This window comes from Callithrix jacchus, chromosome 10 (assembly GCF_049354715.1).
Source record: "Callithrix jacchus isolate 240 chromosome 10, calJac240_pri, whole genome shotgun sequence".
Lineage (NCBI taxonomy): Eukaryota > Metazoa > Chordata > Mammalia > Primates > Cebidae > Callithrix > Callithrix jacchus.
Genome location: NC_133511.1, coordinates 2,644,751 through 2,672,182, shown reverse-complemented (window position 1 = coordinate 2,672,182; position 27,432 = coordinate 2,644,751). Strand labels below are relative to the sequence as shown.

General features: G+C 40.4%; 2 protein-coding genes across 2 annotated transcripts in view; one reads left to right on the top strand and one right to left on the bottom strand.

Moving 5' to 3' along the window:
* Positions 1 to 27,432, bottom strand: part of LOC128928033 (uncharacterized) — a 230,242-nt gene that overhangs the window by 46,826 nt on the left and 155,984 nt on the right. The window lies entirely within an intron of this gene.
* Positions 24,090 to 27,432, top strand: part of MMP20 (matrix metallopeptidase 20) — a 45,601-nt gene continuing 42,258 nt past the window's right edge. Inside the window, exon 1 of the mRNA XM_002754349.6 lies at positions 24,090 to 24,340. Coding sequence (XP_002754395.3) covers positions 24,215 to 24,340 — 126 coding nt within the window. The 5' untranslated portion in view covers positions 24,090 to 24,214. The remainder of the gene's footprint in view (positions 24,341 to 27,432) is intronic.

The window sequence follows — 27,432 nt, the reverse complement described above, 5'->3', positions numbered from 1 at the left end:
TTTTTTTTAAACACACCAAAAGCTTATATTACAAAAACAAAATAAATAAGTAGGACTATATCAAAAAATTATTGCAAACCAAATATCTGAGAAGGGCTTAATATCCAAAATTTATTAAGAACTCTTACAACTTAACAGCAGAAAGCAAATAATCTGATCTTTGAAATGGGCAAAGGACCTGAACAGATACTTCTCCATAAAAAAGACATAAAAATAGCCAACAGGTATATGAAAAAGGTTCTCAACATCACTAACTATCAGGGAAATGCAAATTAAACCACATTGAGCTATCACTTCGCACCTGTTTGTATGACTATCATCAAAAAGTCAAAAAATAACAAATGTTGACAAGGACATGCAGTGAAGGGAACCATTGTACAAAGTTGTTGGAAAGCTAGATTGGTACAGCCATTATGGAAAACAGTATGCAAGTTCCAAAAATAATTAAAAATAGAATACCATAAAACACAGAAATTCCTCTTTTAGGTATATTCCCCAAAGGAGACAAATTCACAACTTCATAAAGATATCTGCACTCCCATGTTCACTGATGCATTATTAATATCCAAGATATGGAAATAACCCAAAAGTCCATTGATAGACTAGTGGAAAAAGAAAATGTGGGGGGTGAGCGTGTGAACAGTGGAATATTATTCAGGCTTTAAAACAGAGATCCTGCCACTTGCCACAACATGAATGGACCAGGAAGACAGGAGGACGTTATGCTAAGTTAAATAAGCCAGAAATAGAAAACTATTGCATGATTTCACCTATGTGTGGAATTTTTAAAAACCCAAATACACAGTGATAGCAAATAAAATAGTAGTTACCATGAGAGTAGCAAGGTAGGAAATTGGGAGATGTAAGTCAAAGGCTAAACCAATAGCAGATATGCAGGATGAACAGGTGTAGCGATCTAAGGTACAATATGAGAATTACAGGTAATAAAATTGTGGCCGGGCACGGTGGCTCCCATCTGTAATCCCAGCACTTTGGGAGGCCAAGGCAGGTGGATCGCCCTAAGTCAGGAGTTTGAGACCAGCTTGGCCAACATGGTAAAACCCCATCTCTACTAAAAATACAAAAAAATTAGCCAGGTGTGGTGGCGGGCACCTGTAACCCTATCTACTCGGGAGGCTGAGGCTGGAGAATCACTTGAACCAGGAGGTGTAGGTTGCAGTAAGCCGAGATCAGCATTGCACTGCAGCCCAGCCAACAACAGTGAGACTCCATCTTAAAAAAAATTATTATTATTATTGTTATAAATAAAAAATAAAATGTTATTGTATTGGGAATTTTGGTTAAATAAGTAGATTTCAGCTGTTCTTGTCACATAAAAAGTAGCTGTTAAAAGATAGATATGTGAATCTACTTTGCTATGGGTATTTTACTATTTACACATATCCCACAATATCATGCTGTAAACCTCAAATATACACAATAAAATTTTTCCAGCAAAAGAGATCAGAGAAAGAAATCTCCCAAAAGTGCCAAGAAAGGAAAGAACTGAAATAAAAAGTCATATCTGATGGTTAAACCATTAGTGAAAAGGCTTAAATAAAATGGTGTTTATTTAAAAATAATTTGGACCTCTATGTGTCCTTCCTTTCTTGGATATTTTAAAAGAAAACTATAGGGGAAGCAAGTGCTTGCAGAAGTTTAAACTTACGTCTCTGTAGAGACAGAGAGTAAGAGATCTTTTGAGACCTTCTTAGTCTTGTGTTTCTATGACATTTCATAGACTCAAAAGCATGATTAAGCCTGAAGAACTATAATAAAAAGAAGCCTTATATGTAATTACAGCATCCAAAAGTGTCTACTTGGTCTTTTTTGCTGCTGCTGCTGCTGCTGCTGCTTGTATTTTTAAAAATCTAAACAGCTTCAAACTGCAAATTCGCATTTTAAAAAAGATTCTGTGTTCTCAAGAAAGAAAAATGAAGTGCGTGCTTCTACATTCAGAACGTGATTCTGGTTCCAGTTCAGTATTTGTGCTACTGCTATAATTCTGGTGATACAAGTATTTGCTAAACTCCTCTCCACAATTCATATTAGGTCTTATGGGAAAGGGGAATCAAAGGTGAGTGAAATATGCTTTCTGCCTTCAGAACACTCATAATCTAGTTTGGGGGACAGACATATAATGAATAGCCCAAATAAAAGAAATAAATATGAAAATGGAGTTATGTGAAAATGCTACCTAATAAAAATTCTTGAGACAGTGAAAAATACATCCTGTGCAAATCTTAAGCATTGTCCTTTGTGGTACTGTCACATCTGGTTATCTTTCATATCAAAATATAACCCTGTATCAAGTTGGCCTTGAGGTGACAAAAAAAAAAAAAAAAACGACGGTAACTGATAATGCCAAGTAAGAGAAAGAGCAAGGCTCTGAGCCCAGAGGTTGGAGTGTAACTCAGCACGGGACACCAGCCTGCCTGTCAGATTATTCTGCAGGATAAGCCAAAGCATGTCCTCACCATTCAAAGGACCAAAAGGGTCAGAAGATACTAAATACCCTAGGAAAAGCCAGCCCCTAGGAGGTAGAGCTCACCACTGCTACCGCCACTTCATTCAGATGAAATCGGGTAAAATGAACACCGAGGAGAAACAAAGAAACTATAAAGAGACAATTTGGCCGGGCGCAGTAGCTGACGCCTGTAATCCCAGCACTTTGGGAGGCCGAGGCGGGTGGATCACGAGGTCAAGAGATCGAGACCATCCCGGTCAACATGGTGAAACCCCGTCTCTAGTAAAAATACAAAAAATTAGCTGGGCATGGTGGCGCGTGCCTATAATCCCAGCTACTCGGGAGGCTGAGGCAGGAGAATTGCCTGAACCCAGGAGGCGGAGGTTGCGGTGAGCCGAGATCGCGCCATTGCACTCCAGCCTGGGTAACAAGAGCGAAACTCCATCTCGAAAAAAAAAAAGAGAGACAATTTGCCACATTTTCCGGCTGGTCTGTAGAAGCGCAGAATGGCTTTGGCTAGCTTTGGTGATGATGGCCTTGGGAATGCTTCAGATCATTCTAGCTCCACAGGCAGTTATGTCATGCCCGGCGCTGCCAGCCTGACCTTGGAACTTGAAAACCCCGCGAGGTGACCATCCCTATTTGCCTATGGATGACCCTAACGTCTGCCCTTCCTACCAAAAGACACTAAAGCCAACTGGTTATTTGCAGACAAAGAAGCTACATCCCATGATCTTAAATTGATTATTAAATTCTGGAAGGCTTTCTGGAGGGGAAAAAAATAATATTGCTTAATAGTCTGAAAGCACAGCTGCGTTTGCTTTCCTAATTAAAATCAGATATTTTAATATATGAAGCCACATTAAACATAAATTACTCACAGTGTCCTTTCTTTCCATTTCACTTTTTACTTATTCCTTTTTTAATAAAATGTATGGGTGACAGAGAGGGAAACTGAATTTTAAATTACACATACAATAATGCTTTTTAAAAAATTCAGTGTTCCAAAAAACCAGAAATACCTATTTTAAGAAATAAAAGGCCAAGGGCAGTGGCTACTCCTGTAATCCAAGCACTTTGGGAGGCCAAGGTGGGTGGATGGGTTTCACCAACATGGTGAAACCACATCTCTACTAAAATACAAAAATTAGCCAGGCATGGTGGCAGGTGCCTGCAACCTCAGCTACTCCGGAGGCTGAGACAGGAGAATCACCTGAATCCAGGAAGCGAAGGTTGCAGTGAGCCAAGATCATGCCATTGTACTCCAAACTGGGCAACAAGAGTGAAACTCTGTCTCAAAAAATACATTAATTAACAATTTAAAAAAAGAAATAAAAGAAACAAACTGTGAAAAGAAGTTACAGGGAAAGGCTATAATTTCTAGATATATAACAATCAGTTTTGAGGGAAAAGAAAGCCAACGGCAATAACAAAATGAAGAATGAAAGCACTAAGATTAAATTTCCCTTAAATTCACTCTCCAAGAATAAAGAGAAAATAATTCATTGAGTTAATATACATAACTTTAGCTAAAGTCCAAGTTGTCTTTGTTATTGCAGTTGCAATTAAAGAAGCCACTTTTATAATAAATACTATAATTGTTTTTTACAATAATTGTTTTTGAATAATTGTTTTTCTCACTTTAATAATAGAAGAATACTTACCAGTCAGAAATTTTCTTTTAAAACAGCAATAAGGAATATGAAACATGAGAATAAAATCTAGAAACCTTTAACTTGAGTACAGAAAAATAAAGTTGATTACAGATCATTTTAAAAGTGAAAATAAGTTCTGAACCCAAAGAAACCCACATGCGCCCAGGGAGAGCCCAGCAGTGCACTGCAAACTCAGCCCTAGGGGCAGGAGGGGAAACAAATACACCAAGAGCTTCTTTCTGTTCCCTGTGGACTCCAGTTTCTCAGGAATACACATTTTCAGGCAGAGCGATGATTCTATTCCTAACACTGGAGGCAATAGGAGGAAGTCAACACAAACAGGAAAAAAATCACGAAGTAAAAGTGAAAAATGCAAGAAAGGTCACAATCCCTCAATGCTTATCTCTCACCTCCACAATCTCAAGTCCGGGCCCTCAGTGTAGCAAAGGGGACTCTCCGTGACCTGGCCCTGCCAGCTGCCTCCGCCTGGTCTCACCTTCCCCTTTAGGCTTCGCGAACACTGGCTTGTCATGTTCTTGCACAAACCAGGCCATCATCTGACCTGCTTCCTGACGTGCCACTTTTCCTTTGCTTGCTTCAGGGCTGCCCATTCTCCCACACTCAGGAAGTCTTCTCTTAGGCCCCAATAATCCCATAACAATGACATCCTATCTCTGCCCTTGCCCCCTGTGTTGTAATTGCACTTTTGTATGACTGTCTGATCAGCTAGTGAGCTGGACAGGGCTGGGTCAATGTTTACTATAACAGCACTGGTTCCAGGCGTGTGGCCCTTTGTTAAGTGAACAAATAACTGGGATATTTGTAAACTTTCATTCAGCCGTTTACTCAACTTTTGCTGGCAAAAAACCTCTAAGAAATGTTCCAGGGGCTGTGAGGGTAACATGGAAAAGAAGGAAGGAAGGAAAGAAGGAAAGAAGGAAGGAAGGAAGGAAGGAAGGAAGGAAGGAAGGAAGGAAGGAAGGAAGGGAGGGAGGGAGGGAGGGAGGGAGGGAGGGAGGGAGGGAGGGAGGGAGGGAGGGAGGGAGGGAGGGGAAAATCCACAGTGAGCCCTGTGTCCTTAAAGACAATGCCTTTTAATTGTGGAGTGGGTGGCTGGGCAGGGGTAGAGGAGATAAATTTAGGATATGTTTTAAAGATTGGGAAGGAGAAAAGTATGAAAGAGAAGAAAACCAGAGTACTCTTATAACCACTCATTAAGCTGTACCCATCTGCTCCACAGTGCTAAGCATGAAGGAGTTCAAGTCAAAAGGGAATGATGTTGAGAAACGCTTTGCAGATAAATTATATCCTAGGACTACAATAATGTGTTATGTATGTACACATAATATATGATGCTACATAATAACAACAGTCATTTATTCAGTACTTTTCACTTTCCAGGCATCGTGCCAATCATTTACACACATTTTCTCATTTAATTCACACAACTCGATATAGTAGGTGTTAATATCCTCACTTCATAAATAAAGAAACTAAAGTTTATAAAAGTTCAATAACTTACTCAAGATCACACAGCTATAGCTCCTACCTGTCTTGCATATATATAAATAATCACAAAGATAAATAATTAATTAAAATTTCCCATCACCATCCATAAACTGACTCATCCAAACAGTAGATGTCTTGGAAAGAGTTTGCTAATACTATTATCTTTTACGAAAACATCACCTGTGTCTCAAACACACCAATAATTCCTCCTCAAAATGGAATGCTGCCTTTATTTAGATTCTGGTTAATTATAAATAACACATAACTAGTTAATTGCTTCCTTGAAATTTGTTCAAATATTTTTAGGGCAAATGTTTATAAAACAAAATTGAGGTTTTATTTAACCATTATGTGGGTCTTGAGACCTTGAAGTACTTCAGAAATACAGAATAGAGAGATCTAGCATTCTGACTGTTAAAGATTAAAATAAAATTATTTAAGAACCTTAATGAATGCAAAATATCTTTTTATTTGCTGGGAACACTGAGCAGGAACTTCTGTGGTTGTTTCATTGTGTGCTCATGAATTACTGTGATTATGTGGTATAAGACAAGCTGTTTTTATTTACTGTGCTTCTTTGAAATCACTGCTACCCACATTGCCCTTTATTCATCATTTTTCTTACCTAAAAATGAAAACCTTTATGCTTAGTGACTTCTTAATTCTACTAAAATCCTCTGTCTCAAAATTTTGAAACAATTGCTTTTGCAAAATTCAATATTTAAAATCCTTTTATATTCTTTGAGTAGAAACGTTAAATGTAACAATGGGCACTAATGAGCAATAAAACTAAAAAGCTAGAATCAAATTATTTTTAAGTTGTTGTTACCAAAATTTATTTTCAATTCAGTTCTCAATGGAAGATTTGTGGAGTTCTGCTCTGCCCTCCCTCACAGAAATTGTGGCTGATGGTTCTGGCATCGTACGACCCAGCTCCCTTCTGTCTTCCTTGCATTGCTGTTTCCCAGATAGAAAATGTTTAAGTTGACTGACAGCTGCCAGTAGGCCTCCTTCATAACTACCTCAAAGAAAGAAAGGCTCTGCCTACCTGGCTCCAAATTAAAGGATTTTGTTGTTGTTTTACTGCCCTCGAGCTCAATGGAAAGGTTGGATTTGTGCCGCTGGCTGAAGCCTAGAGCATTCTTAAGAAACGAGGTAAGTCTCCTTAGTGACTACACTGAGCAATAACGGAGTCCAGTCCACCTAACTCATAGTATTTGTGGATGCTATGGTACAATGTCTAGAGGTTCCCCACCCTGGACTAAAGAATTTATTTCCTCCTGTTTTGTATTTCCTCAACTGAAGAGAATTTACCTCTCCCCAGGCTGTATCCCCTACGAAGAGCAGACCATATCCAAGGATTAGTCCATGTAGGGGCAATAAAGCCCTTCAACCATGCTCCAACCCAGGACAACTCTGAAGGACTGATATGGTTCAGCTCTGTGTCCCCACCCAAATTTCATCTTGAATTGTAATGCCCACTTGTCGAGGGAGGAAGATGATTGGCGCATGGGGGCAGCTTCCCCCATGCTGTTCTCATGATGGTGAGTGAGTTTCCATGAGGTCTGAAGGTTTTATTAGTGGTTTCCCTGGCTCTTTACCCTCCTGCTGCCTCGTGAAGAAGGTGCCTGCTTCCTTTTACCATGATTGTGAGTTTCCTGAGGCCTCCTTAGCCATGCAGAACTGTGAGTCAATTAAACTTCTTTACTTTATAAATGACCCAGTCTCAGGGAAGATCTTTCCAGCAGTGTGAAAACAGGCTAATACAAGGGCTATGTCAGCTCCCAATCCCTAGGATGCTGAGACAGTCCTAAGATGCCATTACAGCCCACCTTCTCCCTCTGCATATCCTGCTTCCTTCCCCTCTCATCTACACATGGTGCTGCAAGAGCACTGCCCAGTAACTTCCTACACCATGCGTCCCTCTCAGAGTCGGCTTCCAGCGGAACTCGAACTATGACAACAGACAAATCCTCACTTTGAGAAAGCTACCACAAAACTTAATTTCTTAAATATTTCAATTCCAAACAACATTAAGTTTAACCTTTTTCTGGAATCTAAAGAAACTACTATGTGATATTATTGTTACACACTGAATCTTCATTCTATTTCCATTTTTAAATCAAGTAATTTCATTAATTCCTCCAACAAATACATTTTGTTCACTTTTTAAATTTTTTCTAATTTATTCAACAAACGTATTCACTTGATGCCGAATTTCCTTTCTTAAGACACTCTCAAAGCATAGTAGAAAGAGAGACAATTTCCCCAATAGCATGAGAAATGTTAGGTGAGAGATAAAGAGATGATATCTAAGCTGAGTCTCAAGGGACAGGTAGGCTAAACAGGATGTGGCGGAGGGTGTCCCTGGGAGAGAGGGCAATATTGAAAAGGCAGGGAGGGATTAGAGTTCATGGCACAATTCAGGGGCGAGATGGAGTTCATTACAGCCACAGCAGAGGCTGCAAGCAGGGAGAGTAGAAAAAGCAGCTGGAGACTGCAGAGTGAGAACACTGCCACGCAAAGCATGATGGGCATGTTCTTAAAGGCCAAGTACAGGGCGATGTAATTATCTTTTATTTTTTAATGTTACTTTGGTAACAGGGTAAAGTTTGGATTGGAATGGTATAAGACTAATGCTGGTTTAAGGCCGATCCAAGTAAGAAATAATGAGGGCTTGAACAGAGGCAGTGAAGGAGGAAAGAAGGAAACAACCAGACTCCGCAGAACCTAGTAAACCATTCAGAGAGTGAGTTGTTACTCTTAATCATATATATAAAATATCCCGTATGTTTAAATATCATATTAAAAATATTATTAAATAATACGGGTTATCTCTAGGTGGTAACAACAGAGGTAATTTTTAATTTACTTACTTTTTAAAATGTGTTCTTATAAATTATAAATTATTAACAGAGACCTTGTGCAAATTTTGTATTAACAAAATTAATTTAAAAATCATTAAAAATGTATTAAAATGTATAAAAATGTATTTTAAAAATCATTAAAAATAAGTAAAGATAGCACAGTACCATTTGGCCCAGCCAGATCAGATTTTGATTTCTAGATAGTGTTCTCCAATAAGAGAAAATAGCTCCTTGGAGAAATGGCTGATTCCAGGGCTGGGCCAGGGTAAGTATAAGATGAGCCCCAAATACCTTGTGATGCCAGAAGACAAGACAGTGCCTGACAAAATGTAGAGGCATGTTAAGTGGAAACAGGGGCCTCCATCAGCCAAGTTTGGACAATTCATCGGCCAAGTTTGGATGGCTATAGTTATCACATTAAGCATATCACACATTAAAATTGACAACTAATATTTCATACTTTATTTTAAAATAATATTATTTGTTAATGTAACATATTTTTGTAAAAAAAAAAAAACACCTATATTTTCCAAAAAAATTGGTTGTGAAGAGTGGTATTGTTTTATACTTCACAAACAAAATAATCATACCAATGGATTATAATCTACAGAATAAAGTAAGAATCTTTGATTCTGTAACTGTTAGAATGGAATGAATAAGTAACAGGTGAGGGAGAAGAAAAAGCACTTCCTTACCACTGGATTCCAACAAAACAATGAAGAAGGACCAAAGTAAACAGAAAATCACCACTGCAAAAATTGTTTCTGGCAAGAATCAACAGCAGATGCCAAAATCAGTGTACAGGAGTACCATGAATGACATGCACAGTAGCTCTGTAAGTCTCATAATGTCTTCTCACAAAGGGAAAGCAACAGGTGAAAAACTCTGACAGACATCACAGGGATCAAGTGATCAGTTAACATCACCAGCAAAGAAACGAATTGACACCATTTGTCTCCTGACGTGATGTACTGAGGGGACACAGCACAGGTTCTGTGGTATTCTTATCAAAAATGTATGGCCTGAATTTAACCATGATGAGGAATAAAAAAAATTCCAAATCGAGGGCCTTCCTTTAAAATAAATGGCCAATACTTTTCTCTCTCTCCTTTTTTTTTTTTTTTTCCTGAGGTGGAGTCTTGCTCTGTCACCCAGGCTGGAGTGCAAGTGGTGCGATCTTGGCTCACTGCAACCTCCACCTCCGCCTCCTGGGTTCAAGCAATTCTCCTGCTTCAACCTCCCAAGTAGCTGGGATTACAGGTACACGCCACCACACCCAGATAATTTTTGTATTTTTAGTAGAGACGGGGTTTCACCATGTTGCCCAGGCTGGTCTTGAACTCCTGATCTCAGGTGATCCACCCACCTCAGCTTCCCAAAGTGCTGGGATTACAGGCATGAGCCACCATGCCTGGCCAGGCCAATACTTTTTCAAAGTATCAGGGCCATAATAGATAAATAAAAAATGATAAAGAAAGATGAAATGTTTCAAACTAAAGGAAAATAAAGAAGCATGATGACTAAATGCAATGTAAAATCCTGGATTGGATCCCAGATAAGGAAAAAAAATTAGAAAGAAAACTGGGCCCATAAGTTAGATCAGCAGTTCTCAACATGGTCCTATGATCCCTTTAGCTTTCTAAAATATATTAAGAACCCCAAAAGCTCTTGTTTATGGCTGGCTATAGTTATCACATTAAACATATTATAAATTAAAACTGACAATATTTAATAACATTAATTGTCATTAATTAATATTATTAATATGTTCATGAATTAACATTTATATATTAATGTAATATATATTAATATAATATAAATTATATATATTATATTTAACATAAATTAATGTAATATATGTTACATTAACAAGTAGTATATCATTATTTTTAAATGAAGAAGGAAAATAATGTGTAGCATTATTATGAGCAAAATTTTTACCTGATAGTTTCCCTGAAAGATTTCTGATAACCCCCATGGGTTCCTAGACCACACCTTGAGAACTATTGGTTTAAACAATGGTTTTGTGTCAAAGTCAGTTTCCTGATTTTGACAATGAGAGTGAGATTTTGTAACCTCTTAACATTTGAAGAACCTAGGTGAAGGGTATAGGCGAATTCTTTGCATTATTTTTCTAACTTTCTTGTAAGCCTGAAAGCATTTCAAAATGCAAAGTTTAAAAATAAAAGTAGTAAACGTCAAATAAGTAAAGCATTTCATATTTCAAAAGCTGAGGGAAAATGCATAGAGGTAGAGGGAAGCTGGAATCAAGAACCAATTTCTGCTTTCTGGATAGGTGTTGGCAGGGGTAATATTCAAAGTATTTTTCAACCAGCGTGGCATTGGTACTGACACACCAAAAGCCCATGAGCAACTATGACAGTTCTACCAGCACACATCAGCTAAAGCTAGTGGCATTGCTCAACTGGAGAGTGTAAGAGGAGAAATAAACGGGAAAGGTGGTAGGGGATCAGGCAGAAAAGGCATGCCGCGAAAGATGGCAAGCTTTATTCTGGACTCACCTCAATTTGAAGGTGAAATGCAAGTGACAGAAGTCCCACTAGAATTAGTTCAGGTCAAGGGGAAATTTACTGGGAGGCTCACATAACTACAGAAAAAGAAAATGCATACTGAGCCTCAGTAAAGATGAAACACTTTCAGTCTCTTTCTTTCTCTCATCTCTGCTTCGTTCCCTTCTACTGCCACCTGGCATTTCCACTGAGCAGGGAACATGACCGCAAATGATTCAAGAACCTTACATCTCTATCCCCAGAAAGAGCCCAATCTCTAATTCCAAATTCAGTAATACTGGGAAACCAGTCTAATTAATCCAGTTGGGTATTGGCCCATTCTTAGACCGACAGATGGTGGCCAGGAAAATGAGGAACTGTGATTGGCCCAGCACAGGTCAGGGGCCTTTCTTACCCGGAGCGTTTCCCTCTCTTCCAGAGAGACAGAGCCAATAAGAAGTTTCATTCAAATTACATGTTCGAAAGGATAGCTTCCCATTAGAACAGTGTGGCTACTCTAAGCAGACAGTATAGTAGGTGGCCACTTCATAGTTCCTATGGGGAGAGATTCACGTGGGGAGTGCAGGAACCCCTTGAATATATCTTAAAACAAACATCGTGAGCTGAAGATAAAAATTAAGGCTTCATCAGCACATATGTGATCTTTATAGTCTCATTAAATGGCAACTCTCTATTCTCCACCCCAATCCAACCCCTGACAACCATCATTCTGCTCTGTTTTGGAGTTTAACTATTTATTTTTATTTTTTATGCTTTTGAAATAGAATCTTGCTCTGTCACCCAGGCTGGAGTGCAGTGGCATGCTCTTGGCTCACTGCAAAGTCAGCCTCCCAGGTTCAAGCAATTCTCCTGCCTCAGCCTCCCAAGTAGCTGAAACTACAGATATTCACCACCACACCCAGCCTTTTTTTTTTTTTTTTTTTTTAGTAGAGACAGGGTTTCACCATGTTGACCAGGCTGGTCTCAAACTCCTTATCTCAAGTGATCCACCGCCTCAACCTCCCAAAGTGCTGGGATTACAGGCGTGAGCCACCACGCCTAGTCAAGTTTAACTATTTTAAGTATTTCATGTATTATTAAGTGGAATCATGCAGTTTTTGTTCTGTGACTGCCTTATTTCACTTAGCATAATGTCCTCCAGAGCATATATGTGATCTTGTTTTTGTTTTGTTTGTTTGTTTGTTTTGAGATGGAGTTTCACTCTTGTTACCCAGGCTGGAGTGCAATGGCGCGATCTCGGCTCACCGCAACCTCCGCCTCCTGGGTTCAGGCAATTCTCCTGCCTCTGCCTCCTGAGTAGCTGGGAACTACAGTAATTGATGAGTTTATATGAAAAGATAAACACACCTAGAAGATGAGGATATATAGAAGAGAATACTCAAACAAGATGAGTAGAGACGGGCCCCGGAGAGAATCAACATTTAAAGGACCGAACACAGAAAGGAAATAGATTGAGGAGACTAAGGTGGAGCACGGGGACACGGGTGCAATACAGCCAAAATGTTGAAATGAGGACACATTGAGCATAGTAATGGTAGATCTCTATAAAAATATACTTGTTATTTTCCTGCTTTTATTATCTAACAATACAATTTTTGAGAAATTTATGAATTCAGAGAAGAAAAAAATTTATTATTTCATTTTTCCATTTTAGAATGACTTGTTTCATGTACATTTGAAATGATACTGCATATCTGGCCATTGTAATTTTGTTCTAGGTGTTTGAGAGACCATATAATTTTTCTTCCAATATCAGAGACTTATGAGAACTAAACTAATATTAAGCTTGAAAGCTTACTCCCTTTTGAATTTATATTCTTTGCATATTTCTTTAATGCTTATTTAAAGGAGATTGCCTTCTATAAATAAAGATCTTATCTTTTATTTATAAAATAAGATTTATTACAGGGACATAATGAATCACAAAATTTTAACTTACTTGAGCTTGTTTTTTATTCTAGTTTTTCTCTTACGAAATTAAATAAAGCTAGAGTTAATTTGTATAACCATCCATGGGCTCTTAATACTATTTTCTTTAAAAATGTTTTCTGGTTTGTGTGGTTTCATAATAATTCCTACTTTATTAGAGTGTTTATTCTTCTCTTTGGATGACACAATTTAAATTTACAAATGACTTTCACACTACCTCCCTAGCCTAATCGCGAAGTAGGTGGTCTGAGTCCTATTTTTCCAACATAGTAAATCAGCCTGAATTATTTAGATGATCACTGTTTTAATGGGTTTGTTTAAATTGTTTAATTTTGAAGCAGCTTCAAACTTAAGAGAAAAGTTGCAAAAATAGCACAAAGAACTCTCACCCAGAAACCCCATTCAAGTTTTGCCAATTGTGTCAGGACATTTCCACAACAAAGGACCCCATCTGGTACCCAGTTACTATGTCTCTCCAGTCTTCTTCAATTTGAAACAGCTCCTCCATCTTTCCTTGACTTTCATGATCTCGATATTTTTTGAAATCGTAGGCCGGTTACTTCGTAAAATGTTCCTCAGTTTTTATTTACCTAGTGTATTCTCATGATTAGGCTCCAGTCATTTATTTTTGCCCAGAGTATCACAGAAACTTTGTTCTTTTCTTTTTAACATAGTAGTGGTACACGATGTCTACTGACCATTACAATTGATGGTAACTTATTTCCTCGGGAATTAATACATATTTTGTAAGGTGATACTTTGTAACCATATAAAACTCCTTTCTTCACCCCTCTTTTACCCACCATTTTAAGCATCCCTGATGTTTTGGCACGAATCAATTATTACTAAGATGGTTTCTAAATGTGTTATTTTATTGATACATAATGATCGTACATATTTGTGGGGTACATGTGATATGCTGATACATGCATAAAATAGGTAATGATCGTCAGGGTAATTAACATATCCATCTCTCAAAATTTCATCATTTCTTTGTGCTGGGAATATTTGAAATCTTCTATTCTATTTTGAAATGTACAATAAATCACTGTTAACTGTAGTCATCATACTGTGTTATTGAGCACTAGAATTTATTCCTTCTATCGAACTCTATTTTTGTACATTAATCAACATCTTTTCATCGCCTCTGCCCCAACACTTCCTAACCTCAGGTAATAATCGTTCTACTCTCTGCCTCTGTGAGATCAGGGTTTTTTTAGTTCCTGCTTATAGAGTGAGAACAGGTAATATTTGTCTTTCTGTGCCTGGTTCATTTCACTTAACATAATGACCTGGTCCAGTTCCATCCATATTGCTACAAATAACAAGATTTCATTCATTTTTACACCCAAATAGTATTCCATTGTGTATACATGCCACATTTCTTTATCCATTCATCCATTGATGGACACTTTGAAGCTGGGTGCGGTGGCTCACACCTGTAATCCCAGCACTTTGGGAGGCTGAGGTGGGCAGATCACCTGAGGTCAAGAGTTAGATATCAGCCTGACCAACATGGTGAAACCCCATCTTTAAAAAAAAAGATGGACACTTTGGTTGATTCCGTATGTTGGCTATTGTGAATAGTCACAACACACATAGACATGAAGACACCCCTTTAACATATGAGTTTTCTTTCTTTTGGATATTTACCCAGCAGTGGGATTGCTGGATCACATGTCAGATCTATTTTTAGTTTTTTGAGAAACAGTCATACTATTTTCCATAGTGGCCATACCAAATTACATTCCCACAAACAGTGTATTAGCATATCCCTTTCTCTGCATCCTCACAAGTATCCGTTACTTTTGTCTTTCTGAAAACGGCCATTTTTACTGGGGTGAGACGATATCTCACTGAGGTTTTGGTTTGCATTTCCCTACTGACCAAATGCATGTTTTCTAAAGCCATATCCTTTCTACATTTATTTATCAGTTAGCTTTTTACCATAAGGAAGAGCTTTCTCTTCTCCCCATTATCGCTTGTTTATATCAGTATAGATTCATGAGTTTTTATTTCATTCAATGGACCACAACCCATTACTATCATTATGGATTTTGATGCTCAGAGTGTCTTAGATTAGGCCAGAGAAGGCTCCAACAAGCTGGCTAGTGTCCTTTAAACATTCCTTCATCATTTTACTACCTGGCCCCACAATATGCTCCAGGTTTATTTGGGCCGCTATAACAAAATACCTTAAACCAGGTGGCCCATAAACAACAAAGATTTATTTCTCACAGTTCTGGAGCCTGGGACCCCCAAGATTAAGGGAGCTTTCCCTGATACATAGATGGTGCCTTTCTGCTTTGTCCTTGCTTGCTGGAAGGGGCAAGGCATCTCTCTGGAGCCTCTTTAACAAGGACACTTACTACAATCGTGAGGGCTGCACCCTCAAAACCTAATCACTTCCCAAAGGCCCCTCCTACTAGTGCTAGCACCTTGGGGGTGAGAATTTCAACATATGAATTTAGGGGGGACACAAACATTCAGACCATAGCACTGGGCATATGGTAGATCTTTCACAATAGTTAAACTGATTTTACCTATAGACAAATTCTTTTTTCTTTTTTTTTTTTTTTTTTTGCAATGGAGTCTCAGTCTATGGCCTAAGCTGGAGTGCAATCTCAGTGGAGAGCAATCTCAGTGGAGAGTAATCTCAGTGGAGTGCAATCTCAGTGGAGAGCAATCTCAGTGGAGAGCAATCTCAGTGGAGTGCAATCTCAGTGGAGTGCAATCTCAGTGGAGAGCAATCTCAGTGGAGTGCAATCTCAGTGGAGAGCAATCTCAGTGGAGTGCAATCTCTGGAGTGCCATCTCAGTGGAGAGCAATCTCAGTGGAGAGCAATCTCAGTGGAGTGCAATCTCTGGAGTGCCATCTCAGTGGAGAGCAATCTCAGTGGAGTGCAATCTCAGTGGAGAGCAATCTCAGTGGAGTGCAATCTCAGTGGAGAGCAATCTCAGTGGAGAGCAATCTCAGTGGAGTGCGATCTCAGTGGACTGCGATCTCAGTGGAGAGCGATCTCAGTGGAGTGCAATCTCTGGAGTGCCATCTCAGTGGAGAGCAATCTCAGTGGAGTGCAATCTCAGTGGAGTGCAATCTCAGTGGAGTGCAATCTCAGTGGAGAGCAATCTCAGTGGAGTGCAATCTCTGGAGTGCCATCTCAGTGGAGTGCCATCTCAGTGGAGAGCCATCTCAGTGGAGTGCAATCTCAGTGGACTGCAATCTCAGTGGAGAGCAATCTCAGTGGAGTGCAATCTCAGTGGAGAGCAATCTCAGTGGAGAGCAATCTCAGTGGAGTGCGATCTCAGTGGACTGCGATCTCAGTGGAGAGCGATCTCAGTGGAGTGCAATCTCTGGAGTGCCATCTCAGTGGAGAGCAATCTCAGTGGAGTGCAATCTCAGTGGAGTGCAATCACAGTGGAGTGCAATCTCAGTGGAGAGCAATCTCAGTGGAGTGCAATCTCAGTGGAGAGCAATCTCAGTGGAGTGCAATCTCAGTGGAGTGCAATCTCAGTGGAGAACGATCTCAGTGGAGAGCGATCTCAGTGGAGTGCGATCTCAGTGGAGAGCGATCTCAGTGGAGAGCGATCTCAGTGGAGAGCGATCTCAGTGGAGTGCGATCTCAGTGGAGAGCGATCTCAGTGGAGAGCGATCTCAGTGGAGAGCGATCTCAGTGGAGTGCGATCTCAGTGGAGAGCGATCTCAGTGGAGAGCGATCTCAGTGGAGAGCGATCTCAGTGGAGAGCAGTCTCAGTGGAGAGCGATCTCAGTGGAGTGCGATCTCAGTGGAGTGAGATCTCAGTGGAGAGCAGTCTCAGTGGAGAGCGATCTCAGTGGAGAGCCATCTCAGTGGAGAACAATCTCAGTGGAGTGCGATCTCAGTGGAGTGCAATCTCAGTGGAGAGCGATCTCAGTGGAGAGCCATCTCAGTGGAGAACAATCTCAGTGGAGAGCGATCTCAGTGGAGTGCGATCTCAGTGGAGAGCCATCTCAGTGGAGAGCAATCTCAGTGGAGAGCGATCTCAGTGGAGTGCGATCTCAGTGGAGTGCGATCTCAGTGGAGTGCCATCTCAGTGGAGAGCGATCTCAGTGGAGTGCGATCTCAGTGGAGTGCGATCTCAGTGGAGAGCCATCTCAGTGGAGAGCAATCTCAGTGGAGAGCGATCTCAGTGGAGTGCGATCTCAGTGGAGAGCGATCTCAGTGGAGAGCCATCTCAGTGGAGAGCAATCTCAGTGGAGAGCGATCTCAGTGGAGTGCGATCTCAGTGGAGTGCAATCTCAGTGGAGAGCAATCTCAGTGGAGAGCGATCTCAGTGGAGAGCGATCTCAGTGGAGTGCGATCTCAGTGGAGAGCGATCTCAGTGGAGAGCAATCTCAGTGGAGTGCAATCTCAGTGGAGAGCAATCTCAGTGGAGTGCGATCTCAGTGGAGTGCGATCTCAGTGGAGAGCAATCTCAGTGGAGTGCGATCTCAGTGGAGAGCGATCTCAGTGGAGAGCAATCTCAGTGGAGTGCAATCTCAGTGGAGAGCGATCTCAGTGGAGAGCCATCTCAGTGGAGAACAATCTCAGTGGAGAGCGATCTCAGTGGAGTGCGATCTCAGTGGAGTGCAATCTCAGTGGAGTGCAATCTCAGTGGAGAGCGATCTCAGTGGAGTGCGATCTCAGTGGACTGCAATCTCAGTGGAGTGCCATCTCAGTGGAGAGCAATCTCAGTGGAGAGCGATCTCAGTGGAGAGCGATCTCAGTGGAGTGCGATCTCAGTGGAGTGCAATCTCAGTGGAGTGCAATCTCAGTGGAGAGCGATCTCAGTGGAGTGCGATCTCAGTGGAGAGCAATCTCAGTGGAGTGCAATCTCAGCTCACTGCAACTTCTGCCTCCTGGGTTCAAGGGATTCTCCTGCTTTGGCTTCCCAAGTAGTAGCTGGGATTTCACATGCCCACCACCTTGCCCAGCTAATTTTTATATGTTTTAGAAGAGATGGGGTTTCACCATGTTGGTAAGGCTGGTTTTGAACTCCTTAACTCAGGTGATCTACCCGCCTTGGCCTCCAAAATGCTGGGATTTCAGGTGTGAGCCATCACGCCCAGCCTACCTGTAGACAAATTCTAAAGGAAAAAATGGACATGTTCAAAAGAAGCTGCCAGGAAACTATCAGCTTCCAGAATTGCTGATTTGTATACTGAAATAAGTCTATAATTTAGCAAATTGACTCACTAAAATGACTGGGCAAGTGGAATGTGCTCTAATGAGACTTTTGACCTCCCTCCCTCCACAGAGGCAGCTGTAAACACATTTACTACCCAATCTCGAAAGCTCACATTGGTGATCATTGCAATACAGGCCAGAGATTTAATAAGAATAAACAAAATGCTATTTATCCTGACAGCTTGTCTCTCACAGTTCATGACCTAAGATAAACATAGTGGTAAGCCCTCTGACTGGACCTCCTACAACCCTCCCCTCGGCGCCCCCGGCAGCCTCCATCCTCACTCCTCTCCAATTCATGCCGAATGCTCCCTTCAGAGCAATCTTTGTGTAACTGCAAACCTCATCATGTCATTGCTGGGGAAGAAACTCTCCAGTGGTTTCCCATCACAGGCCATTAATGTCTAGATGCCTTAGCCTGGCACATAAGGTGCCTGTGACGTTGCCCAGCACACTCCTCTCCAGGCCCTTTAAATAAAACCCCAGCAGCCCTCAAAGCCTCTGCTGCACTGTGGCTGCTCCGGACTTGTTCCATGCCATTCTGCCCATCTTCTGCCTTCTCTGTTTTGCCAGCCGTATTCCAGCTCTGCACCAGGAGCCTCATTTCAGTCCTGCCCTTTGGATCAGCAGCTTGGGCTGGAAATTGCTCTCTGGCTTTCCCCTTTGACCAAGGTTTACCCAGCAAACAACTCCTGGCCTCTGCTTTTCTGTGTCAATACCTGAAATTATGGGTAAGAGCCTTCTCCAACAGACCCGTCTCTGCTTTTCTTTTCTGCCCACCTCCTGTTGGCTGCCCCCACCCTGCCTTGTACATAGAAATCTCTTCAGTTTTCTAAGAACAAATGCTCTTAACAGCTCCTCATCTAATCACTTCCTCTGCTAGGAATTTCCCCCTCCCCACTATCTGTCACTCTCCTTCCTTCTCACTTCACCCTTCTTGCAGGTGAGCTCTAACTCCATTGGCAATCAGCCCTCAACTAAAGCCCCATCCCCATGGAAAGCCCACCACGGCCCCTCCTTTCCTCCATTTTACTCTCATTCTCAGCTGCCCAGGCAGAGATGAGCTTTCCCTCTTCTGCTCTCATTTGGACCTTTAAATACCTTTCTTATTTCAATAATTACACTATAAGATATTTTGAGTTTATATCTGAGCCTCTCTCTGGAGAGTCTAAGACTGTGATGGGCAAGGACGGGTTTTTATTTGCCTTTTATACCTCCAGCACTAAGCACAGAATAAATACAAGAGTTCTAGACTGAGTAAATAGAAGAATCACAGCCAAACAAATGAATGAGTTAAATAGGCCACTGAGTTCATCATATATGTCTTCTGTTTTCTCAAACACAAATATAAAGGTACATTGATATAGTCTTTCTTTCACACTTTCACTTACTGTTTTTAAAAAATGCATGGCAGTGTTAAAGGAAATTTTGTAAGAACTGTTAGGCGTAAGGCCCTACCACCCTCATACTACTGTTTTCCTTGTCCCAGGTTTCCTTTTCCTTTTTTTTTTTTTTTTTTTTTTTGACATATATACTTCCCTTTAGTAGATATTGAATCCAATGTTGTATAATTTTCATTTGCTTTTTTGGCTAAAATTGCCCTTTTAATATTTTACACATTGCTAAATCATTTATAATTTTTTTAAGAAGGATTCTACCAACTTGCAATGTAAAACCACATTTTTTGTCACTAAGATTCCATCGATCTTGATCTAAGATTTTACTGCAAGTTCAATTTCATTGCAGCAGTAAATTTTGGGCTCCCAGGGTGTTAAAACTATGTCTCATATCTCTGTATTCCTGGTGCCTAACAAATAATTGATACCTAATAAATATTTATTAAAAATATGAAAGTATTTTGCTTATTCTATATATAAATTTTATCGATAATTATTTATAAATTATATATATGTATATTCATATATATATGAATAAAATTTGGGACAGTAATCTAATCTAAGTTCTTTGCACATACCCCAAGCCTGACCAGACAGGCAAAACCTCACTTAACCCAATCTTTTCTAAAAGCATGATGCTCTGTCCTATACTCAAAGACTGCTGAAGACAACTTCACAACCTTCTTTAATAGCCCATTTTAATGCTAATAATTGCTGAATCAGAAGGCTGTTTGCTTCCTCCACTCTAACCAAAATTACCTATAGTATAAGTATATATTTTTTCTTTTTTCTTTTCTTCCCTTCCCTTCCTTTTTTCTTTCTTTTTTTGTTCTTGGTGAAAATAAACCAGTTAGCTTCTGGATATAAGCTTGCCAGGTCCTCTCTGAGCTTCTCATTCTCACAAATGAGGTAAGATCATTCACTTATTTTCCATATGAGATTCTGCGGGTAGTCTTTGGTTTTAAATACACTTTTTTCTTTCCTCTATTTCTATTCCATCTGATTCTAGGATATCTGTGCTCTAGAAATTCAGAATATGGTTCATGTTATTATGCATTCTAGTCATAAATTTCTAAACTTAATAAATACCATTATAAAATAGAATATGATATGATTTACGAGTTATATAAATAAACTTTTTTTAGAGTCAGCCATTTAAAGTGGCATATATATATACATATGTCATTTGAAAGAAGGGCCATGGGAAGGCTAGATATAGAATAAAACTTAGCTGGTAACTGATCACTCAGAATCCTGCCTCACTGGGAAGCATCCCTTACACTGAAAAATCTACCAGGTTGTAACCGAACTCTTTAGAAATCCAGAAAGTTAAACATTTATGAAAGTTAAATCCTCTGAAGATTGAAATACAGAAACCAGAGGAACAAAGGAATCATTTGTAGTGAGAAACGTCATCACCAGCCAGGGAGCTTGTGCAGTCTGGCTGGCCCAACTTCTGCTCAGGCCAGACACATGGGCATGCCAGGGAGCAGCTGGGCAACTGGAATCAGCCTAGGGATCTCCCTGCCAGCCAACTCAAGATACCATGTTTCCAAGGCACTGCTCCACAAAGGCAGCAACATACGCTTCCTGTAACTATTAAGAACACAGACTTCGACGTCTAACAGAGCTGGGTGAAAATCTGGGAGTCTCCACCTTAATATCTATGTGAAATTAACAATCATTTATCTTTCATGAGCACATTTCTTCACGTGAAAAACTGCATGTCATAAAGTTGTGTGAAAAGTGTACATACGGTAGTTGTCTACATGCCTGGCATATAATGTGGGTTTAATAAAGGTTTCAGTTTCTTAGGGTGATGCTGTGCACCTTCATTTTATCCATTATATGGGTTGATTTAAAATTTCTCTCTCTGAGGACAATCTTGTTTTTCTTCTTTCTGTCTTTAATCATTCAGTTAATCACTCATTCATACATTCATTTATTCAACGACTGTTTATTTTGTGCTAGGCACTGTTTTATGCAAACAGAATTAGAGTTCTTACTAGTATGGGACTTACATTCCACTGGTAAAAGACAGTGAGCACATAACAGACATGTAGTATGTCACATGGACATGTTATGGTGAAATGGCTTATTTTCCCCATAACTTATTGAATCGAGGATGCTTTGCCTTGTGTATTTCTCTGATAGGGTCTCTCATTTTATTTGCTTGGTCACTCACTTGCTTTGATGCAATATTTTTAGATTTCAACGATTTGAATTTAGAGTTGATACAAGAATGATAGAAAGAAAGCAGACCTTTGCTCCCCTTGAAGAAAGAAAAATCAGAAATAGGAAATCATGGTAAGAAACTGCCAGACATTGACTAATTCTCTACCTGGAAAGGTCAAAGATGTTACCTGGTGCTGACTCTGAGGTGAAGCTTAGTCACACTAATAGGTAAATGACTTAGAGAACATAAATTGCTATGCCTCTTCGAAATGTTTGCACTTGATAATTGAAATGTTGCACTTAGGAACACTGGGATTGACTGCATTTATGTGTTAGAAAAGCAGATACTGGAACCTTCTAGAAGTATCTAGATTACACCCTACAGGCAGTTAGTTACTTCCATGTGCTTCTGAAAATGGAACTTAAATACTCTTTAGAGTCCTGGAGATGAGAATATTTTCTCTCTACTGGCCCCAGAATTTCTTACCATCATTCCTTCCACTCCAATGTTCACTTCCATGGCTGTCTTTGCATTGGGGCCATCATAATGAATTGGAACAGTGTTTGAAGGAGAAAGAAAGGGAAGAAGATGATCAGTTGAAGGGAAGCTTCAAAGACTCTCTTTGTTCTTCAACTTTGGCAGCCGTTGAAGATAGGGCTCCAGAAGACAGGAGACCATACAAATGCAAATTTTGAAAAATTATTGCAATATCCTATGCCTCTTCTGAAACCAAAAAATGATGATTAGCATATGTTTGAACATTCATTTATTCATTTTTTACCAAACTTTATTAAGTGACATTTTTTAGAATACGGTCTTCAAAGAGCTTACAATTTAGTTAAATGAATCTAATAGATCTGTGGTTTTCTTTTTTTTCTTCTGAGACACTTGTTTTGTGTATCTCACAATATATGCCAGAAATTATGTTTGCATGTGTGTATTAGTTCGTTCTCACACTACTATAAAGAAATACCCAGGACTGGGTAATTTATATAGGAAAGAGGCATAGTTGACTCACAGTTCCCCATTGCTGAAGAGGCCTCGGGAAACTTAACAAATCATGACGGAAGGCAAAGGGGAAGCAGGCACCTTTTTTACAAGACAGCAGAAAAGAGAAGAGCAGAGTAGGAACTTTCAAATACTTATAAAACCATTGTATCTTGTGAGAACTCACTCATCACCATGAGAATAGCCTGGGGGAACCATCCCCATGATCCAGTCAGCTCCCTCCCTCAATACATGGGGATTCCAATTCAAGATGCGATTTGGTTGGGGACACAGAGCCAAACCATATCAATGTGTTACAAACTCTTGTTGAGTACCTGGGGTTATTCACTAGACAGCACACACTGGCTGTAACTCCATCACTTTCTCTTCCATCCAAGAAGGTATATCACATGCAACAGAGCGAGAAAGACTATAGGAATTCACCATATTCACTATAGGAATAACATTGAATATAGTCTAAAATCAAAATTAGGATTTGAATCCACATCCCATGGATGCCAGGTGGCGCTAGCAGATGTCATGCTCTACGTGTTACTCCGTAACACTGAAGAGTTTATACATAGTAGAAGTATCATGTAGATTAAAAAAAAAAAAAAACTGATGTTCACAGAGATCAAATGACACGCCTAAGGTCACACTGCTAGGAAATATCTTTTCAAAAATTTAATCTTTCTTTGTCTGACTCCGAAGTGCTTTTCTCACCATTTCATCATATCATCTCTGAATCAAAATCCATCTTAATCAGAGCCAGGAAAAACAATATGATTCCAATTAACCGGCGTGCACAGAGATTGAGGAGTTCTGGCTACTGTTTTGGTTAACTAAGATGTAACTCTTAATTCACCCGAAAGCTTTCTAACAGTTACCAGTTCACTTTCCACCCTGAGTCAGCACAGTATAATGTAATCTTGCCTTGATGATTCAGGGTCTTATGTGTCTCAGAGCCATCATTGTGAACAGTTGTTGCTATTGAGAAATTTTGAAGTCAATGCAGAAGATACAGGCGATTGGGCTGAATGCATGGGGAGTTCAGGATTACTTGGAGAACAAATTCAATTATACTGTAATCATCTAACTTTTCTGTAGTCAGAATGGAAAAAGCCCCCCAAATTGAGACTAATCAAATGTTTCAGTTGAGCTGGGTTCTAATCAATCAAGTTTACTTCAATTTTTGTACCTAGCTGACAAACTTCATTAAAAGTGACTGTTTTTCTCCTTTTGCCACTTGGCAAATAACAAAAAAAAAAAAAAAAAAAAAAAATGAAGCTTTCCCTGATTCCTGTGTACAGTTGTGTTACCCCATCATCAGGAGAGAAATGAGCTGTATAATTACTGTTTGAGACATGAATCATCCTTGCTCCGAGGGTCCAGACCTGTTCTACTCTATAAAAGGAGCTCGAGGTCGAAGTGCAAACGTGCGCGCTCTGTCATCCCCCAGGTTGATATAATTACCAAGCTACTGTGAGGGGATGAAGGTGCTCCCTGCATCTGGCCTTGCTGTCCTCCTCATGATGGCTTTGAAGTTTTCTACCGCAGCCCCCTCCCTAGTTGCAGCGTCCCCCAGGACCTTGAGGAACAACTACCGCCTTGCACAGGTTTGTGAATTTTTGCCCAATTCCTTCTTGCTCCTCTGCCCTAGAAAACCTCAAAGGGCTTAGTGAGAAAATAAGAAAAAAATTAAATTGTTCTTTTAAAATCATTTTATGTAAGTCCATTGAAGTCTGATCGATGTTATCGTCTGTCTGTCTAGATCGATATCTGATGCGTATTAGGTATACCATGCTACATGACTGAATAAATACATGAATATATACCTACCTAGGTATTTTGCTTCATAAAGAATTCCAGGTGGCTTGTGAAAACCATACAATATAAAAGGAAGAAACAAGTACTTCCCAGAAATTATGTAGAAGGAAAAATTGAAGCAGAAAAATAAAAACCGAGGTATAATCCGAATGCTAGAGGCAGGTTGTGAAATTAGAGCTAAGTTTTAGCAGTCACAACAAAGAGATGTCCTGTGTTTACAGTTTTTTAGTGGTTCTTATATTCAAGGTAACCCTGCTCAATATTTAAAGTGGAGTAAGTTCTTCCTGGGTGCCAACCCACTTCTGATTTGAGGTCCTTCTCTCCCTAAAGCATATTTCCCAACTAAGTAAAAGTTTATGTACACACTACATAACTAAGTTTAAGTAGTAAGTACAAAGTACAAAGTTTATGTACTTAAACTTTGTGTATTTTCCTCTTTTAAGATCTCTCCCATATGTCTGCTGGAAAGAGTTTGATAGAAATGATTCACATTAGAATTTTTTGCAAAGACTACTTAACTCAAAATGATTCAATATATATATGCTTCCAAGCACTTTTTGTTTTTAAAAGAAGGATGGCATCCTTAACGTAAAGAAATGGCTTTCTAAGGATGGGATTTCCAACGTTAGTGAAAGATATGTAGAGGAGATGTTTTTGCATGCAGGCCTCTTTTTCAAGAGTCTGCCAAAATTATAGCACATCTGTGATCCCCAGTGCTGCCTCAAGGCTGCTTTTCTGCCTGCCAGGCTGCACCTGTGTACTGCTTGGCTGGCTGCAACATAGAGCTGATTTGCACCCATGTGCAACGGCATGTTGCTACCAATTGTTTCTGCCACTCATCCTTATAAACTGCCCAGTTCCCCTGCCATTCCAGTCATCAAACACCTAAAATAACACCCTGAAGATGAACAGTACAGCTGAGGCCCAGCACAGGCATGTTGAACTAGAATTCCTTTGACTTTAGCCAGTCACTGTTAGGTGAACCAAACACGAAATAACTCAGGATACTGGGATCTTTATTCAATTGTATTTTGTCCTTGCCACCTAGCTTTAGGTCCCTTCTTCCCAAATGTAATTTTCCCTACCCTGCCTCATGCCACTTTGATTCTAAAACTAAAGAGGTTTTGTGACCTCCAGAAGGAGAGCCACACTGAGGCCGGCATGGATCTGAGGTAGTAGGAGACCCTCCTTCTAATCCATGGTTCACGGAAATTACAGTTGGCCCTGTCCTTAGTTCACAGATTGTGTATGATTGCTTTTGTGCCACAATGCAGAGTCTAGCCTAAAAGCCAAGAATATTAAGTATTGGTCCTTTGCAGAAAAGATTAGCCATGCTTGACCAGTCTATGAGGGAATAAGGCTAGACCAGCCAGGGCCAGTTTCATGGAAGACAGTTTTTCATGGACATGGGAAGCTGGGGGCTGAAGGGTGATGGCTTTGGGATGAAACTGTTCCACCTCAGATCATCAACCATTAGATTCTCAAAAGGACTGTGCAACCTAGATCCCTCACATGCGCAGTTCACAGTAGGGTTCCTGCTCCTATGAGAATCTAATGCCTCTGCTGATCTGAGAAGAGGCCCAGCTCAGGTGGTAATGTTGGCCCACTACTCACCTCCTGCTGTGGGGCTGGATTCCTAACAGGCCGCAGACTGGTTCCTGGGTGCAGCCCCGGAGCTGGGGACCCCTGGGCTAGGCACTCTTGGGTGGAGCCATTCTTGCTGTTCTAGCTGGTCAGGAGTCATCTAGGCATGTTTAGAAATAATGACATGGCCTGGGAATGTTGAGGACCTTTAGTGATTCCTTACTTCTTCCTCTCCAAAATAAATCAGCCCTTCTCTGTCTCCCTCATGACATACTCTCAGAAAGACCTTAGACCAAGGAGCCGGGAAACGTGTCCACATCTCCTCACCTGGCACACAGCACCTTCTGTCTGCAATGGTCCCGGTGCTCAGCTCTGGGTAGGGACACTCGTCACTACTTAGGAGTCTGGAATTATCTGGACAACCTCTAATGAGGATCACAATGACAAGAAAGAATTATTTAATAACATCCCACCTTACGATTTATAGAAAGGTTATATAACAATGTCATAAAATCACAAAGAAAGCAGTAAGACAGGCAGCAGAAGTTCACGTATTGAATGCTTACAGCATGGCACGTGCTGCAGAAACATGAGGGAGCCAAACAAATCAAGCCCCTGTTCTGATGGTGCTTCCGTGAAGATGAGGGAGCTGGTGGGAAGGTGCTGGGAGAAGATGAACGAGTCAGATTATCTGAGAAAGTCATCAGTGAGATTGGAAAGAAGTTACTCAGCACGAGAGAGAGAGTGACTGACTGGGGCAGTAGTCCAGGGAGGGAGTATTTTTAATGGAGTAGTCCAGGAAGGCTGCTCAGAGGAAGTAACCTTTGAGATGAACCTGAGCTGCATGAAAGAGCCAGCCATGTGAAGACCTGGAGTTGGGGCAGAACAGGCAGAGGAAACAGCAGCTGCTTGGGATGCAATCATCAGGCCCATGTGACCAGAGCTGAGAGGACATGGGAGAGGGTCCCAGAGGAGTCCCAAGGACAGGTGAGGCCAACGGGTCCTCTGGGGCCTGGTGGCCTGGGTCATGCTCAGCAGAGAGAGTGCTTAGAGATCCTCTCTGCTTGCTAAGTGAACTGTTAGATCACTAGCTAAGAAAGAATAAATGGCTCCTGGAAACGAGTCCATGTTTACAAACACCATACAACTCTCCCTACCCCCCAAAAATCTACACTTGAAAAGATAAACAGCTTCTTGATTTATTTAATGTTCACTTGCATCCTTTAAATTCTGATTTGCTCATTTGCATAAAGGCTTTGAAAATGATGAGATAACCAAATGCTTACCTAATCTCATA